At 57.8% G+C, this 19125-nt stretch overlaps 1 protein-coding gene across 1 annotated transcript in view; it reads right to left on the bottom strand.

Annotated features, from left to right (window-relative positions):
• Positions 1–19125, bottom strand: part of CACNA1B (calcium voltage-gated channel subunit alpha1 B) — a 195201-nt gene that overhangs the window by 82905 nt on the left and 93171 nt on the right. Inside the window, exons 17-20 of the mRNA XM_073806930.1 lie at positions 17746–17813; positions 14744–14850; positions 7111–7935; positions 5930–6147 (exon numbers count right to left, since the gene is read on the bottom strand). Of these exons, the coding sequence (XP_073663031.1) occupies positions 5930–6147; positions 7111–7935; positions 14744–14850; positions 17746–17813 (1218 nt within the window). The remainder of the gene's footprint in view (positions 1–5929; positions 6148–7110; positions 7936–14743; positions 14851–17745; positions 17814–19125) is intronic.

Below are 19125 nucleotides of genomic sequence, written 5' to 3'. Positions count from 1 at the left end.
TAAGAAAATGAAAAGACAAGCCACCAACTGGGAGAAAATATTTGCAAATCACATATCTGACAAAAGTCTTTATCAAAATTATACAAAGGACTCTAAAAATTCAACAATTAGAAAACAACAACCCAATTTAAAAGTGGGCAAAATGTCTGTTTTCAGACCACAGTGAACTAAACTAAATAACAGAAAGATAAATCTCAAAATATGTAAAGCTCAAACCACACACTTCTAGATAACATACGGGTCAAAGAAGAAATTTCAAGAGAAATTTTTAAATATTTTTAACTAAATGAAAATGAAAACACAACTTATCCAAGTTTGTTGGATGCAGCAAAAGCAACACTTAGAAGGAAATTTATAGCATTGAATGCATAAATTAGAAAAGAAGAAAGACCCAAAATCAATAATCTAAGCTTCCACCTTAGGAAGAGAAAAAAGAGCAACTTAAATCCAAAGTAAGCAGAAGAAAAGAAATCGTGAGAATTAAAGCAGAAATCAATGAAACTGAAAAAGCAAATCAACAGAGAAGATCAATGAAACCAAAAGTTGGTTCCTTGAAAAGATTAGTAAAATTGATAAGCCTCTAGCCAGGCTAACTAAGATAAATGAGGGGAAACACAGATTCCTAATATCAGAAATAAAAAAGGAGACATCACTACTGATCCCATGGACATTAAAAGGATAATAAATTAATACTATGAACAACTCTATGCCCACAAATGTGATAAACTACTTGAAATGGACCAATTCCTTGGAAGGACGCAATCTGCTGATATTCAAGAAGAAACAGATAATCTAAATAGGTTTATATCTATTCCTTCTAAATAGGTTTATACCTATTAAAGAGATTGAATCAATAATCGACTACCTTCTAAAACAGAAAACACCAGGCCCAGATGGGTTCACCGGTGAATGCTACCATATATTTAAGAAAGAAATCATACCCATTCTCTACAATCTCTTTCAGAAGATAGAAGCAAAGGGAATACTTTTACCTTTTACCAAATTCCCTTTTACCAAAGGGAATACCATTACCCTGATACTAAAACCAAACAAGCCATCACAAGAAAACTACAGACCAATATCTCCCATGAATACAGATATAAAAATTCTCAACGAAACATTAGCAAATCGAACCCAAAAAAGTATAAAAGAATTATATACCACAACCAAGTGGGATTAATCCCAGACATGTGAGGCTGGTCCAACATTCAAAAATCAATTAACACAGGGCTTCCCTGGTGGTGCAGTGGTTAATAATCTGTCTGCCAATGCAGGGGACACAGGTTCTATCCCTAATCCAGGAAGATCCCACATGCCGCGGAGCAACGAAGCCCGTGCACCACAACTACTGAGCCCGTGCTCTAGAGCCCGTGCACCATGACTACGGAGCCCACATGCCACAACTACTGAAGCCCATGCCCCTAGAGCCCGTGCTGTGCAACAAGAGAAGCCACCACAATAGGAAGCCCGTGCACCGCAACAAAGAGTAGCGCCCGCTCGCTGCAACTAGAGAAAGCCTGTGCGCAGCAACGAAGAGTAGCCCCCGCTCGCTGCAACTAGAGAAAGCCCGTGCGCCGCAACAAAGAGTAGCCCCCCGCTCGCTGCAACTAGAGAAAGCCCGTGCGCCGCAACAAAGAGTAGCCCCCCGCTCGCTGCAACTAGAGAAAGCCCGTGCGCAGCAACGAAGACCCAACACAGACAAATAAATAAATAAATAAAATTATTTTTAAGAATCAATTAATGTAATCCATAATAACATCAACAAACTAAAAAAAGAAAAATCATATGATCATATGAACAGGTGCAGAAAAAGCATTTGACAAATCCAACACCCATTCACCATAAAAACTCTCAGTAAATTGGAATAGAGGGAATATTTCCTCAACTTTATAAAGAATATGTACCAAAAAAAACCTACAGCTAACATCATACTTAATGGTGAGAAACTCAAAGCTTTCCTACTAAGATCACGTACAAGGAAAAGATGCGCCTCTCACCACTCCTTTTCAATACCATAGCGGAAGTCCTTGCTAATGCAATAAGGCAAACAACAACAACAACAAAACTATACAGATTGGGAAGTAAGACTAAAAAATTGTATTTGTTTGCAGATGACTTGATCACCTATAGAGAATATCTGATAGAATCAACAAAAAAACTCCCGGAACTAATAACTGATTTTATCAAGGTTGGGTTAACACACAAAAAGTCAACTGTTTTCCTATATACTAACAATGAACAAGTGAAATTTAAAATTAAAACACAACACTATTTACATTAGCACCCCACCAAAATGAAATACTTAAGCATAAATCTAACAAAATATGTACAAGATCCCTATGAGGAAAACTACAAACTCTGATGCATGAAATAAAGGAACTAAATAAATGGAGAGATGTTCCATGTTCACGGATGGGAGGACTCAACATTGTCAGTTCTTCCCAACTTGATCTATAGATTCAATGCAGTCTCAATCAAAATCCCAGCAATGTATTTTATGGATATCAGCAAAATGATTCTAAAGTTTACACGGAGATGTAAAAGACTCAGAATAGCCAAAACTTCAATATTAAAGAAGACCGAAGTTAGAGGATTGGCACCACCCAACTTCAAGACTGACTATATAGCTACGGTAATCAGGACAGTGTGGTACTGGGGAAAGAATGAACAAATAGGTCAACAGAACAGAACAGAGAGTCCAGAAACGGGCCCCCACAAATAACAGTCAACTGATCTTTGACATGACAGCAAAGGCAATACAGTGGAACAAAGATAGTCTCTTCGACAAATGGTGCTGGAACAACTGGACAACCACATGCCAAAAAAATTAATCTGGAGGGACCTTACACCCTTCACAAAAATTACCCCAAAATGGCTCATAGGCCTAAATGTGAAATGTGAAACTATAACACTCCTAGGAGACAATGAACAGCTTTTGCTCTGTGAGAGACATCAAGAGAATGAGAACACAAGCAGCAAACCGGGAGAGAATGTTTGCAGAAGACACATCTGACAAAAGACTGCCATCCAAAATATACAAAGAACTCTTAACACTCAAAAATAAAAGCAACAACCTGAGTAAAAGACGGGCAAAAGACCTTAACAGACACCTCACCAAAGAAGACATACGGAGGGTAAATAAGCACACGAAGATGTTTCCCAGCAAACGCCATCAGGGAAACGCAAACTGAAACAACCTGACGCCATGACACACCTATGAGAATGGCCAAAATCTGAACAGGGACACCACCAAACGCTGGCAAAGATGTGCAGCAACAGCAATTCTCATTTATTGCTGGTGGGAACATGAGGTGGTACAGCCACCTTGGCGGTTTCTTACAGAACTAAACGTATTCTTGCCACATGATCCAGCCATCACTCTCTTTAGGATTCAGCCAAAGGAGTTGAAAACTTATGTCCACACAAAAACGTGCACACAAATGTTTACAGCAGCTTTATTCATAATTGCCAAAATTTGGAGGCAACCAAGATGTTCTCCAGTAGTTGAATGCGTACATAAACTAAGGCACATCCAGACAACGGAATATTATTCAGCACTAAAAAGAAGCGAGCTGCTAAGCCATGAACCAACACGGAGGAACCTTAAATGCACATTGGTGAGTGGAAGAAGCCAATCTGAGGAGGCTACACGCTGTATGATTCCAACTATATGACGTTCTGGAAAAGGCAAAAGAACAAAGACCATGAAAAGATCAGTGGTTGCCAGACGTTGATGGGAGGTGAGGAGGGATGAACAGGCAGAGCACAGAGAATTTTTAGGGCAATGAAAATATTGTGTGTCACGTCACAATGATGGATATATGTCATTACACATTTGTCCAAACCCACAGAATGTACAACATCAAGAGTGAACTCTAATGTACCCCGTGCACTTTGGGTGATTATGACGTGTCAATGTAGTTTTATCCTTGGTTTAAAAAAAAAAAAAAAAAAGCACCATTCTAATGAGAGATGCTGATAATAGGGAAGGCTATGCATGTGTGCAGGCAGACAGTATATGGAAATCTCTCTACCTCCCTCTCAATTTTGTTTTGAGCCTTAAACTGCTCTTTAAAACTTTGTCTCTAAATTTTTTTTCAAATAAAAAAATTTAAAAGTGGGCAAAAGATATGAACAGGCACCTCACCAAAGAAGATATACAGATGTCAAATCAGCGTATGAAAAGACGCTCAAGATCATATATCATTAAGGAATTGCAAATTAAAACAATGAGATATCAGTACACACGTATTAGAATGGCGAAAATCCGAAACACTGACAATACCAAATGTTGGAGAGGATGCGGAGCAACAGGAATTCTCATTTACTGCTGGTGGGAATGTAAAAATGATATAGCCAGTTGGTTAGACCAGTTTCTTACAAAGCTGAATGTAGTTTTACCACACAATCCAAAAACCATGCTCCTAGGTATTTACCCAAATGAGTTGGAAATGTAAGTCTACACAAAAACCTGAACATGAATGCTTATAATAGCTTCATTCATAACTGGCAAAATTTGTAAGCAACAAACGTGTCTTTCAATAGGTGCATGGATAAATAGAGCGTGGTCCATCCAGACAACGGAATACTATTCAGCACTAAAAAGAAGTGAGCTACCGAACCACGAAAAGACACGAAGGAACCTTAAATGCACACGGGTAAGTGAAAGAAGACAGTCTAAAGAGGCTACGTACTAGGTGACTCCAACTATAAGACGTTCTGGAAAAGGCAAACTACAGAGACAGTAAAAAGATCAGTGGTTGCCAGGGTTGGGGAGGAGGGGCCCCACCTCGACTCCCGTGGACAAAAACCAGGTGGGGACCCTCAGGCTAGTCCAGAAAGAATGAGACCCGGGGGCTGATTTCGGGAGTCTGGGAAGACAGACACTGCCATGGGAGGTGAAACGACAGAATGGACCAGGGAAAGCCTTCTTCCAAGGAAGCAACGAGGAAGGGGGAGGCTCAGCGGGCAGAGCCAGCCGCCCCCACTGTCACACCTGGCGCTGTGCGCTGTCCATCGGCCCCAGGCGAGAGCCCCTGGCTAAGAGGCAGCGCCCGTTCTGTGCGTGGACACGTCTGCGGACAGGCAAGCGTGTGGCAGCACCTGGGCCTGCCTGAGGCTGAATCTTCATCTGGAATTCCGAGTCACCTCTGCCCCTGGGAATGTTTTTTTCTATCCTTGGTGCTCACAGAACGCCCGTGCGCCTGCGCATCATGTGAAGGGCCTGTCTCTGTCACCTGCAGGTGGGCATTTTATTCACACTGTGCCCTCAGTGCCCGCACACAAGCCAGTTGTGGAGCGGCTGCTCCGTCATGACCTCACACGCGGTATGAGGGAGGGAGGGGAAGGAAAAGGGAAGCTCAGGCAAAGGCCTGGGAGGAGCTGCAGAGCCAGGACCATAAGTAGGTGGGTGGAGGAACTGCAGAGCCAGGACCATAAGTAGGTGGGTGGAATACCACCACCCTGAGACCCCCCCTCCTCTCGCCCGCTAGCTCCCGACCTCAGTCAGGTCTGTGGCCACAGTCCTTAGCAGCGTTTGTGCGACTGTGAAGAGCCGTGACCGTGCTGTGGTCTGTCTTCCCGACGAGACTCTGAGCCCCGCAAGGGCAGCCAGTCCCACTCCCCCCTGCTGTGCCCCCTGCACTCTAACACCATGCCTGGCACTTACCTGGTAACTTGCAAATACCGTTGGAAGGAAGCAGACTAGAGCTTAAGTGACATGTAATAGCAAGAGGGCTCCTCTGGGGCACTGGAAAGCAAAGGGATAGCAAGGCACAAATGCTGACAGCAAAGACTTTCCAGTTGGGGAACAATTCACAGAGGCAAGCTCTGTCCCCGGGTGGCTGTCACGGAGCAGGAGGGAAGGGGGGAGAGCAAACCGAGCCTGCACAAGGTGGGCCCTGCCCTGATGTTATGGGAAGATACTCACTGGAAACGACCGTGGTCTCCCCAGGAAGGCCAGTCAGCATCACTGGGATGTGCACAGTGGTGCTCAGATCCGAGGGTTGACTGCCCATTCGAGTAACGTTCCGCTGATTATCTGCATCCTCGGGCTGTTCTTCCACCTTCTCTAGACAGGTGCTGGGCAGGGCATGCACAGGGCCCACACCCATTACCCCACTGGCCTCCAGATCGCAGTGTGGCTCCCTGCAACCAAGAATGCACATCAGAGTCTGATGGAGAGCCAAACTCCTATTCAGTCTGCAAAACCCAGCTTCTTAAACCCCTATACAGATCGAATAAATCCCTGATCACCTCCTCTGTCATGGTTTTTATCACCCTATACATTTCTGTTTTTAGGTCTGAAAGGTAGGGACAGGGCTGACTCACCTGTTTGTCCCTGGCACAAGGCCAGGCATGGCTGATATCACGTTATGTGTATATAACAGAACTGTGTGCAGAACGAAGAAGCCTGGAAGAGGATGTTACCCTAAGCCACCCCATCTGGGGCCCCACCAGGGCAAAGGCTCAGCACAGAGCTCTGCACACAAAGACCGTGCCCAGGTCGGGCTGATCCTGAGCTGTGGCCTCTGGCTGCACGAGTTCTGGGTGGTCTGTGACTCACTGGCAAGCATGGAGACTGCTGGCCTCAGCCTAACAGCTCCTGTTACCCCTGGGTTCTCACAAAGTCACCGTCAGATCCTGTCCCAGCCAGGGACCGGGCTGGGCTGGCCTGGGATGGGGGTCCTTTCCGTCATGGCCGCATAGCCCAGCCCCCTCCCATTCCACCATTTAGTCCTGTGGCCTCCTCAGGCTTCCCTCAGGCTCTCCTGACTCGCCTTGCTTCACGGGGTTACACATTTTTCTCTTCTCCCCGGGGTACCTTTTCCAAGTCTCAGTGTCCCAAGCCAGTCCCAACACTTTCACCCATAGCCTCCCTTCCTCCCGGGCGCCTTCGAGCTACGCTCCCCACCACGCCGGCCCAACAAGGCAGGACTGTCACCACTGCAGAAAGGGGCTGAGACAGAGGGCTGGGCCGCCCGGCCAGGTCCGCGCACCCCTGATCTGTGTAACCCTACCAGCCTGCCCCTCACGGGCTCGTTGGCACGTCCGGCCCAGTCACCACTGCCCCCAGCCCCCCCGCCCCCCCCCCCCCCCGCGCTGACTCGCCTAGGCTGGTGGTTGCGGAGCTCCTTGTCTTCGTCCCTGTCCCCCACCTCGCCCTCCTTCTCCGCGGCGGCCTCCTTCTCCGCCTCCTCGTGCGCGGACGGCGCCTTGTGCCGCGTGCGGTGCCTCCGCGCCGGCTCCTCTCCGCTCTCCGCCTCCCGGGGGCCGGCCCGGGGGCCGCCGCGGTGCCGCGCTCGCCGCTCGCCCTTAGCCCCGGGCGCCGCGCCCTCCCTGCCCGGCTCGGGCACGTGCCGGTGCGCGCGGTGGCGCCGGGGCTCCCGCTCTGCCGCCTCCTCCGGGGAGCCGCGCCGGTGGTGGCGCCGGCCGCCGTCGGGTCCCGGGCCGCGGCCACGCTCGCTCCGGGCCTCCCGGGGGCCCGCGGCCTCCTTGCTGCGGCTGCGGCGCGGCCGTGCCCGCTCCTCCCGGGCCCCCGGCTCCCCGCCCTCCGCCTTCGGGGCGTCCGCCGTGTCCTGCTCCCCCGCCGGCGCCGGCGCCGGGGCCGCGGCCGCGGCCTTGTCCCTGTCTCTGTCTCGGTGCCGGTGATGCCTGCGCGGCGGGTCCGCGCCCTCGGCAGCCTCCGCGCCCTCGGGCCGGGCCTTGCCCCCCGCGGGCCCCCGCGCGCCGTCCCGGCCCGGCTCCACCACGAGCGGCCGGTCCAGGTGCGTCTTCATGTCGGGCCGCAGGTGGCGGGAGGTGGCGAAGCGCAGCCGCTCCTCGGCGTCCATCTCGCTGTACAGCGCCTCGCAGCTGGCTCGTAGGTTCTGCAGCCGCAGTTGGCTGGCCCGCTGCTCCCACACCGAGCGCGCCTTGGCCGAGTTCTGATGCCTGCTGTGGGGAGACCCGCGTGAGCCGCGCCCCCAAGCCGCCCCCCACCTCTCTGCCTCGCAGGGGAAGCCACGGATGGACACACAGCGATGGAGAGATGGCAGAGGGCGCAGTGGGGGGGGGGGCGGGGGGGCGGCAGGAGCCCTGGCAACCCCAGCAGAGTCGAGGGGCAGAGTTGGCGGCCGATACCCAGGGAAACAGACCTCATCCCTGCGCCCTCCGGGGGGCGCCCACAGATGGTGAGAGCCTCACCTGGGGGTGGGGGCTCAAGGCCGGGGGGCCAGGGGTGCAGAGCAGTGGGAATGACAGGCACCAGCATGAGGTGGCAGACAGGCTTCCCGGGCAGGTGGGCTGCCCGCCAGGAAGGCCAGAATGGGGCGAGGAGGGGGGCAACGTCCAAATGGAGCAGGACTGAGGAGGCAGGAAGCAGGCTGCCCGAGGAGGGGCTTCTCCATCTCCACCTCCAGGAGGGGAGCCACTGGCCAGAGGAAGACGGGGTGTCTGAGAGGGAACCCGAGAAGAAGAGGCGGGTCGTCAGGAGCGGAAGGGACAGTTACCCAGGGAGCGAGGGGCCCCGGGGGCGGCTGGCCCTCGCGGGAGTCAGGCGGGGACTCTCCCTGCGGTGGTCGGCCCCATCTGGGCAGCTGCCACTCAGCTCAGTGACCATTTGCTGAATGCCCAGGAGCCCAGCAGGCAGGTCTGCGGCTGGACACTACGTCCTGTGTTCAGCAGTGCCCTCCCCTCTCCTGGCTCCACTGGGGCTGAGAGCCTTCCGGCGCCAGGAGTGGCCTGTAGTCCAGGCTCAGCCCTCACTAGACAGGCTTCTAAAGGCCTTGACCGCCCCCCAAGCTCACCCACACGGTCACAGGTGGATTCCACAGCCACAGGGTGCGTGGAAGCCCTTTGCATTCTGGGATATTTGCTGAACAAGACCCCAAAGTTGGCGAGCCGGCACCACCTCCTCAGAGGCCAGTCTCGTCCCGCAGCCCCTGGAGGTCTCGGGACCACCGTGGGGGGGCAGCAGTGGCAGCACGAGGACAAGGGTGGCTGTGACATCTGGGCCAGCGGCCACCTCCTCCAGCCCTCACAACCACCTCAGGGACTGGGTGCTGCTCTTGTCCCCATGTCACACTGAGCACGGAGGACGTGACTCACACAGGGTCCACAGCGAGTCACTGACGGAGCCACGATCGGACGCATGCAAGGGCGAGAGGAAACAAGTGTCTAAAGGAGACGCGAGGCCTCCGCCGGACTCCAGCTGCACTGACCGCACAGCCTAGAGCCACAACCTGGGGGCCTTGGGGGCCCAGGTGGGACAGGTCTCCACCCCCCGGCTCTGAGCCCCAGCCACTGAGCACCACGCTGAGTCCTGCCCCCAGGGTGGGGAGCCATTTCCAGGGAAGCACCTTGAAAGTATGAGAGCAGGAGAGCCTGATGCCTGTCCTTGGGGGCCCAGACGGGGGGCAGGCAGGGCAACGTATGGGGGACAGCGGTCAGCCTCTCTGACCACCTGCTGACTGGTGGGCAGCACACCTTCGGCTGCTGCCCCGTTCCCAAGGTCACCTGGCAACAGACCCACCTTCTCTCCTTGGCTTCAACCCAGAGCCACGGGGGACCTACCCATCCCCAGCTGACACCAAAACAAAGGGCCCAACTCTGAACTATGCCGAACCCTGTGAAGTGGACAGCAGCCACCAGGGGCGCTCCCCAATGGTGCAGGAACCCGTGAGGGCTGACGGCCGGACACTGGTCAGGCTTCCCCATCAGCCCAGCAGGCCGAGATGGGCCTGGACTCGGAGCCATTGGGCGGCAGGTGGTGGCCTGCTCAGACCCAGCCATGAGCCCTGGGGACCCGCCTGTCAGAACAGAAACAGGCAGGCAGTAATGACGATGGGGACGTGGTAGCTGGTAGCTCAGGAGGAACGGGCTCTGCCCTCAGCCTCACCCTCAGACGCAGCTCTGTCTCACCCAGGAACCAGCTCAAGTCCACGGAGAGGCGGGGTGCCTGCTGGACTAGAGGCTGCGTGGGGCTGGCAGGCTCCCCTCATAACTTCCCAGGGGCGGCTCTACCAGCCCCGCTCCTGCTGGGTGGCTGCCTCTCTGGGCCTCACGCCACCCGAGACTGTCGGCGCCTGCCCAGCACGCGGCGGCGCTGCTGGCTGCCTCTCTGGACGTGTCTCTGCCTCTGTGCCTTGCTGGGGGGCGGCAGCCTGCCCCCACCTGCTTGCTGCTCTGTCCCTGCCCTGCCTGGCATGTGGCGCGGCGTGGCCAGCGCTCGCCTCTCACTCTCTGTGTCTCCACCGAGCTCCAAGAATGTGCGGGGGCGGGTCAGGCTCTGACCCACAGTGCAGCGTGGCAGAGGACTCTGACCCAGGCGAAAGCCTCGTCTAGAAGCACTCCCGAAGCGGGCACAGGGAAGGGCCCCCCCCGCCCCACCGAGTCCAGCCCGGCTTGCAGGCAGAGCCCGGCTCAGCCGCCCTGACCCAGATGTGCCAACAGGATTCAGAAGGAGCCTCTGTGGTGAGGCCCTGCTTTGAGGTCTCCGTGCTGAGAAAGTCAGTCTTCCCTCAGTCACCCCCAGCTGTGACGATGTGGAGCAGCCCAGGTACAGCAGCGCTGGCACCTACGCCCGCATCTCAGGCCACCCGGGAGTCAGTCGTTCAGGATCCAGCCTTCTTACCCTGTGGACGTCGGGGGCCCAACAGCCAGCAGGTCCGCGTGCTCGTGAGAGCACCGAGCCCAGCTCTGTGCTGGCCAAGTAACAGGGGCCAGGGGTTCAGGGACGGCAGGAGTGCCCGTCACCACCAGGACACGGAGAGGGCACCTGGCCATCTCCAGGGACTTCTCACCTGCAGAAAGAAGGCCCTGGGGCAGACTGGTGTCACCCCCAGCAGGGCCACCCTGGGGTTTCTACGGCTCTACCTCAGGCTTTGGCTGGTCTCCGGAAGCCTCACGAGCAGGCAGAAGCTCTGCTCTCGCGAGAACAAGACTTCCTAAGGGTCCCAGAGACACCCCCTCCCCAGCAAGGCAGGGTGGGGCAGGAGGACCCCACGGATGTCCTGAGCCCCTGAGCAATCCTCTACCTCATGGGAGCCACAAGGAGACAGCCCCAGTGGCACCCAGTGGTGGTCACCTCAGGAGAAGTAGATCTGCTCAAGACACCAGAGTGACAGCACAGGGACAGACAGGCAGGAGGACAGAGACCAGGAGGGAGAGGAGGAGGGGCTGAGCCCAGAGAGCCTGATCCCAGGAGCAGGACGTGAGGGCGTCAGGAAGTGTGCCCGCCGTCCCCGGCCAGGCTGCAGGATGTGGGCCTGGAGCTGCCCCCTGAAGCGAATGACTTGAAGTGGGAAGCAGAGTTAGGGGCGGACAGAAGGCGTTGGCGTGTAGTTATCACGAAGCCATAGATGGAAATTGCAGCAGAGAGACTCACGGTGAGGTTACGCTGGAGACAGATGAGCTGCGAGATACAGTACCTCGAGTTTGCTTTACAAAACTGCACATGCAAAAAACAAAACAGAACAAAAGTGAGAACACCAGAGAGTTCTACGAGCGGCTAGAACGGTGTGAGCCGCGCCGGGTCAGGGCACAGGCTGCAGTGTGCATCCAGGCAGGAGGCCGGGGATGCTTCTATCAGAGTGAGGCCGGCCGAGACCTCGGGGTAAGAGAGAAGATGAGAGAGAAGGAGCGCCCACGGAGCAGTGACCCCCACGGCCGAGGGCAAGAGCGCCATCGTGGGCCGTCCAGCGCAGCTCTGTACACACTGCCCTGGAAGGGCAGGGGGGCTGGAAGGAGCGGGTACCACTCGTCCGCCATTGTGATCAGCCCCCTCGCCCCCGCCGGACCTGGCGCCCCACTCCCCGGGCGCCAGGGAGGGCTCACCCCTGTGGTCCCCTGGCCTTCGAGGCGGAGCAGAGCCGGCTGACACAGGGGCCTACCTGCCTCCGGCCTCACCTGGGCCCTGCTTCCTGAACACCGTGCTCAGCCCCCAAGCCGCCCTGGCCCCTCAGCTCCCCAGGCTCTAAGACACTGCCACCAGGTCACCACCAGCCTCCCCAGGGGCAAACAGGTTCTACCACCAGCCCACCTTCCCTTGAGTGTCCTTCTGGAAGTGTCTTTCTGGAAGCTTTTCCAAAATCAATAGAGAGAAACCATAGGTCTCTTTACAGTCATTTCCCTCCCAGGGGAGGACCAGGTGGGTCCCCAGCGCTGCCTTCTCAAGGTTGAGTCGACAAGCATTTCTGAGGAGCTCAAAGCAGTTCACCTGCCTGGCTGCCCTGCGTGCATACAGGCATGTGTGTACAAGAGAGTGAGCAAAGCGATGTGCATGGCTGAGTGTGTGAGCTTGTGAATGAGCATGTGAGCTGGTGTGAGTGTGACTGAGACTGTGAACATCAAGAGAACAAGGATCAGAGCAAGCGTGTGTGAGTGTGAACCCGCGTGTGGGAGCGGCCGTGGGCACCGGCACTTGTGAGTCCCAGTGACGTCGAGGCCGACACAGCCGAGAGCCAGAAGGGCCGCATCAGCCTGAGTGTCCTTCCCTCCCAGGAGGCTGAGGGGACTGTCCCCTGAGGCCAAGGACACTGGACCCCCAGTGGCTCTAGGGGACTCGGGCGCCCCTCTGAGGAGGGTCCGTCACAGAGCCTCCGTCCGCTCGGGCACGGCCCATGGAGCCGCTCAAACACCACGGACACGAAAGGCGCCCTGAGCATCAGAGGCTCACAGCGCACGTCTCGACCAGGCCCCCGTCTCACAGACCACACAGCACCGCTGCGGGAGCAGGTCAGAGCGGGGTCCCTCGGAGCCTCTCCCACCACCTCAGAGGCTCGGGCAGAGAAGTGAACACGGAGAGGCTGCTGCTGCCAGCAGAGCAGGGAACCGTTGGGGCAGACGGGACAGACAGGCGCTGGAGCACAGCTCCTGCCCGCAGATGCCTCAGCTCGACGGAGGAGAGCAAACCAGCACGCACAGTGGTCCTCACGCCCCCACCCTCCGCACCTGGAGTCACGTCAGACCCACTGTGCATGCAGCGGAGATGGGCCGAGGACAAGCCCAAAGCCGCGTCCCGGGGGAGGCCGCGGGACCCACAGCTGGCCCAAGAGGGGGACGCAAGGGCCAATGCCTGGACATACCCCAGCTTGGCCGTGACAGGGATGGGCCAGCACCGAGCTCGGGGCCTGCTGTGAGGGAGAGCGCCAAGTGTCCCCCAGGCCCCGGGGATGCAGGTCTACAGCCTGCTTCCTGCACAGCAGCGTCCCAAACGGGGACGGGGGCGGAGGGAGAGGAAGGACATCCAGACTTCCCTCTCGGGTGTCCTGACAAGCTCCCCGTGGCTGTGCTGAGGGCCCCTCCCCGCTTAGGTCCCAGCCCAGGTGGGAGTGGACACCCTGCCGCACATCCCCAAGGAATGGGCAGCCCTGGGCAGCAGCAGGGGACACAGGACACCACGCTCCCCTCCGGGACAGCAGGAAGGCAAAAGTTACACAGAAACTCCACAGGGCCCACGTGAATAAATGGGTCAGTCACCAACCACGTCCTCTACACAGACCACCAGCAGCTTATGCAGCTCAGGAAGTAACCGGGTCACAGCAAGCCCAGGACCAAGCAGACCGAGCAGGTGCATTGGCCAGACAACAGAACTCCAGAACAACTGGGCACTGAGCCCCCAGCAGCTGTGGAATGATGGCGGCTGTGTCCTGCCTGGCTCCTTGCAGGCCCCCTGCACCCCTGCCTGGACTCCCAGGGCCTGGGACCTCCCTTTACTTCTTCTCCCCCAAAGGCCAGCACTTTCTGCTCACCTTAGAGACAGGTCCTCTGCAAACATCCTCCTAGAAAACAGGCCATGGCCCTGTGGCGTCCAGGCGAGAATGGGGCTGCTAAGATGCACCCTCACCCGCGCGTGTACACACTCCCACTCCCACAAACGCATCCACGTGCCAGCACACTCTCGGCACCAGTGCCTGTGTCACCACAGACGGGCCTGAGGTGCTCCGACCACGCAGCACAGTGTGCACGGGAGAGGGAAGCAGGTGCAGAGCGGGGGCCCGTGGAGCAGCGTGGGGAGTGGGAGCCGTGGCGGGGGCTGGCGAGCGGGGCAGAAGGCAGGGGCAGCAGCTCCAGGGTGGGCTCAGCCTGGCCCCGAGCCCCTCTGTGCTCTCTCACGGCCACCCAGTGACCGGGATTGGGCCGGACTTTCCTGCCTCCTTCCCCGGGGGCCAACGCCCCCCAGCCCACCGTGGCTTTTGGCCCTGCGCTGGGGCGTTCTGTCCCAACTCGGAAATCCATAACGCCCCCAGCAGCACTCTCAGCTGGCTCTGGGTGACCAGAGTCCCCGACGGAAGTCTCAGCCCCGCCTGCACCTCTGCTCATCAGAGAGGCCTCCTCTCGACCCCTGTCCCAACACCAGAACTCGATACTATTGGAAACTGCATTAAGTCTCTTGGGCTGCTGAAGTAACCCCTTGAATCTTCCGGCTCACAAAACACACTTCTGAAAGGCGGTGTGTAAGTCAGACACACCAAGTCCCTGGCGCTGCCCAAGACTGTCCAGAGGGCCGCCTTCCGTGGTCACTCCCACCCACGGCGTTGCCACACCGCGCTCTCACCCCGGCGGGGAGAAGCGGGGAGGCTTCACTTGGTGGTCTCTTTGCTCAAAAGTCCCCGCAGGGGAGGAGTGCCATTCCCCCGCATCTCAGCTCCTGGGAAGGGGCTGTATCCTAACAGCTCCAGCCAAGGCGAGGGCCCCTGAGGAGGCCCCGGGGGAGCTGGACTCTGCTCCCGCCACCGCCCACAACCCACTCCGAGAGCCTTACGCGGCGATGGAGATGTTGGCGGCAGACATGGGGCTGACTTCAGCCACTTCTTTGGCCTTTTGCAGAGCAAGCTTCTGGTTGGCTGCTTCCTCCATCTCCTCTTCGTCCTGTTTGGACAGACAGAAATGTGTAGCTAGCCTGAGAGTGCTGTGTCCACTCCGATGCCACCAGCTCTTCCGCCTGGAGCCTCTGAGTCCTTCCTGCCTCCTGAGCCAGTGGGGCCAGGAAGCCAGCTCCTGCCTTAGCACGACCCACCCACGCTCCAGACCGCCCTGCTACGCCCACCTCTGCAGGCAAGAGTCCCCAGGGTTTCTGTGTCAGCACCCCTTCCCAGGGCGCTCACAGCTGACAGCCCCACTCCAGAGCTCCAGCCCCAGGGACCCATTTCCACGTGTTAGTCTTTATTCCATCAAAATGCAAACCCACCCCTCCTTTATTCCCACCTGCTCCCCCGCCACCCAGAGCACTTTTCACACTGGAACGAAGTCACCTCTTCCCCAGGGTGCTGAGCCAGGGCGAGGGGCAGGCGCCCCACCCTGAGCCTGGGTCCCTGCCCTGCACCACCCACACGAACCATCACCAGCAATGTGCCTAGCAGGGCCACCTTGCAGCCTTTGAGCTTTTCCACCTGCACTCATCGGGTCACATCTGTCTACCTGTGACCATGCCTGGCCCTGTGTTCCCTTCCCCACTGAGTTCCTGGAGAGGAGCCCCACTCCTGCTCTCTGCCACCCGGGATAGCATGTGCTCATGTGTGCGCACCTGCGCGGACACCCCGCCCTGCCTCTGCCCCCTCCATGGGAAGGGAGTGGACATCCAGACAGACCCTCCAGCCCTGGCCCCCTGTCACTAGGCAAAACCAACATGATCTGCTCCTCAGATCTAGATAAACAGCTCTAGGCTGAGTCTACCAGCCCTGGGAGGGAAGCCAGTCTCTGTGCCGTCCAGCTAGATCACTGGGCCCATGCTTATATCCCCCATTACCCCAATCCCGGGCCCACCTGGCTCCCCTGGGAGCTGGCATTCCCAACATGTCCCCAAATGTCCTTGAATCTGCTTTTAGAGGCATAGCAATGGCAACTAAGCCCCCTATTAGCTGTCTGAAGACTTCCCACCATAGAGAAGAGACATTCAAACTTCAGGCCTCAGAGGGGAGGCAGAGCTAGACCCACCAGAACACCCTAGAGACGTCGTTCCTCCAGCTATGGGCTCCATCCTGGTTTACGGCCCTCAAATCACTCCAACTGGTGTTCTACAAACAAACTCGATGTGAGTTTATTTCCACTTCAAAATAAATGATGCTACCATATATTTGTGGGACTGTAAAGGAGGGAGTGTCCGCCCTTTGGTCTCTTGGCCAGCCCAGGAATGCCCCATAGCCTGACACAGACAGGCGTCCACCTGCCCCAACTCCCAAAGCAAGGAAATTCCTGAATTAGGGCAGTTTGCCCCAAGGGGCCACCACCTATGGTCTGTGCATGGATACAGGGCCCCAAGGACATGGCCTGTCAGTATGTCCTCACCCACTGACAGCCTTGAAGGGGCAGTGAGAGCTTTGAACTCAAGCTCACCCAGCCCAGGACGATGCTGCTGGGCACCCCTAGCTCACGTGGTCCTGTAAATCCTGACCCCAAGAAGTGCTCTGTGCTTGCACGGGTCCCCCCAGCCAGAGCCTTGGGCCATTCTCCAGCCCCTCCTGAATGGCAAGGTTCAGTCTAGGAACTGGCTAACAACAGAAATGGGCACGCCAGTGGGATTCCCAATCCTCAGAAGCCAGCACCCAGAAGAAGGGAGGAGTCCAGACCCACAGGCACTGCCCCAGCCCAGCTAGCCCACACTGCACGGGCCGCCCCCGTGGAGCACTCCTCGCAGGGAGCCGGGTGGGGCAGCAGGGCACCTGTACAGCACGCGCTGTCAGGACCACTGTGGCACACCTGCATCTCTGTCGCCTGCCTTCCTCAGGGAAGGCCCGAGTCAAGCCCCAGAACGGGGACAGTGTTAAGAGTCTTAGGATGTGCTAGACTGGAGTGGGTGCTACACAAGTGGGAGGCTGTCAGGGACGGCGGGCGCGAGCGCACAGACACCCACACACACAGGTGCGCGCACAGGCATAGGCCCGGCGTACAGAGCAAGTATGCGCGTGCCTGCAAGGAGCAGAGCCTGCTCAGAGCCCCTGACCAGCAGGAGTGCCCTCTGCACCGGGAGCCGGGCTTGTCAAAGCGCCAGCCTGAGGCTGAAACAGCGGGCTGCCTGCACTGCCCAGGGCACAGAGGGTGACGGTAAGCAGGCAGGGGGTTGTGCCATCTGGAGGGAAACCACAGGGGAGACACGTGTAATCACGTCCCCCGCCAGGCTCAAGGATGAGACATGACTGTTAGACGACTCCCACTGGGCACAGCCTGGAAAGAAAGCTGTCCTGCCGGGACACGGGCTTGCCGAGAACAGGCACCGACTGCTCCCCCAGCGCCAGCCTGGCCCGACTCAGGACCGCGCTGCCCAGCGCCAGCCTGAGCTCAGCCAGCCACACCGGGAATGACCACAAGGGTCCCTCAGCGCCCTCTGGGGTCTTCAGACTGGATGGCCCCTAGGCCCACCTCCTGATGCGTCTCGCTCCTGAGAGGACACAGCCCACTCCACACAGAGACCAGGGCAGCCCGGCCCCCATCTTCCAGGCCCCTCTCTGGTCTGCGTCATGTCATCCACCACCAGCTCCCACACCTCCTCCTGCCTCTCCGGTCATCCTTCCCAGGTCTCGGCTTCCCAGGAGCTGCCCTCGTGCCCATCTGCCTTCCCAGCATGCTCTTTCTGCCTACCTCCTCGGTGCCGTTCCCCACAGCCCTGCCTGTCCAGGGCCTGGAGGAAACACCCCTGGACAGCAGTCACATGGCCCTTAACCCAGGTCCTGGCCCTCCTCATGGCTCTGCAGCAGCATCCAGAGCGACACGGATTGACCCCCCCACCCCACCCATAGCTAGGCTGCAGGTGGGTCCCTACCTACACACCTTGGTCAGTTCCTGCGCGTTGGCAAGGTTGTCCACGGCGATGGCCAGGAAGACGTTCAGCAGAGTGTCTGGTCGGCTCCAGCTAAGGAAGGGAAGCCCTCCGACGCACAGCCTCTCCCAGGCTCAGACCACGGCTCCCTCTGACAACACAGGGGCCCATCTCCCCAGGGCCTGAGCAGCCTCGGCCTCCTTCCTTGGTGTCCACATGCCCCCACCCCCGGCCCTCCAGCCCTCTCAGCCCGTCAGCCCCAGACACAGCCCAGCCCAGCCGCTGGGTCCTGTGGGCCCCTGGCCTCCACCCGGCCTCCTTCATGCAATGTCACATTGCCCGGCCTCCTCGAAGGCCCACACCACCCCTTCCCCCCGCCCCCGCTTCAGGGCCGACGCTCCAGGCCGGAAGCTCGCGCTGTGTTGGATTGATCTGCCTTTGCCTCCTAGGAGGGCACAAGGGCTGCCCGCTCTGCCCCCACCTCTCCCAACAAGCACCCAGGCTGCATGTGGGCTCTGGCACCTTTGGGTCCCACGAGCAGAGACCGACGGACCAGCTTCCTGGCAAGGCTCACGGACACGTGCCTGGCTTCGTTCCCACCTTCCTTTACCAAAGCCGAGTCCTGGGACCCCTCCCTCGAGGTGCCCCTCCTCCAGAGCAGCAGGGGCAACGTGCGGATGGCAGATGCCACGGGAGTGCCCAGCAGGAGGCCGCTGCCTCCAAAGCGTCCTCCCACTGTGCCCCCTGGGAGCCGCGACAAGGTGCTCCTATGGCCCCCAGTCAGAAATGAGGAAACGAAGGCCACAGAGGGCAGGTAACTCCCCAGGGTCCCAGGGTCAGGGGGCCCAACGGCCCCGCCCCGCCCCGCCCATCTGAACTCTGCAGGCCCAGGCCCTCGCGCTGCCGCTGACCTGAACCCCCTCAGGCTTCCCGTCAACGGAGCCGCCTCTCCCAGCCTCAGCGCCAGGCAGCACTGTCCTCCCTGCACTGCCCCCGCCCCTGCCCCAGCCCCAGCCCTCGGTGCCTCACCCCTGTGCCGCCCCCGCAGACCCAGGCCCACCCCTGGCCCCCACGGGTGGGTGCCCTCCCGGTCACCTAGTGCCCTGCACACTGACGATGGGCAGGCAGTCCTTTGCCATGGGGTGTCCGCTGCCCGCTTAATGCCAGCTGCCCCTTCCCCTCAGCTGTGACAGCCGAACCGTCTCAGACCCTTCTGGTCCTGGGACAGACGCCCAGGGACAGCCCTGGGCCCCATGTTATCCCAGCGGCTCTGGGCCAGTGCCACGCTCAAGCAGCCGTCGGCTCTGCGTGACCCCTGTGCGTCAGGCCCCCTGTCTGGCAAGGAGGTGCCCTGGGACTCAGGGGGGACCCACATCCCAGGGCAGTGCCTC

This window comes from Tursiops truncatus, chromosome 6 (assembly GCF_011762595.2).
Source record: "Tursiops truncatus isolate mTurTru1 chromosome 6, mTurTru1.mat.Y, whole genome shotgun sequence".
NCBI lineage: Eukaryota > Metazoa > Chordata > Mammalia > Artiodactyla > Delphinidae > Tursiops > Tursiops truncatus.
This window is presented reverse-complemented; position numbering and strand designations above follow the sequence as displayed.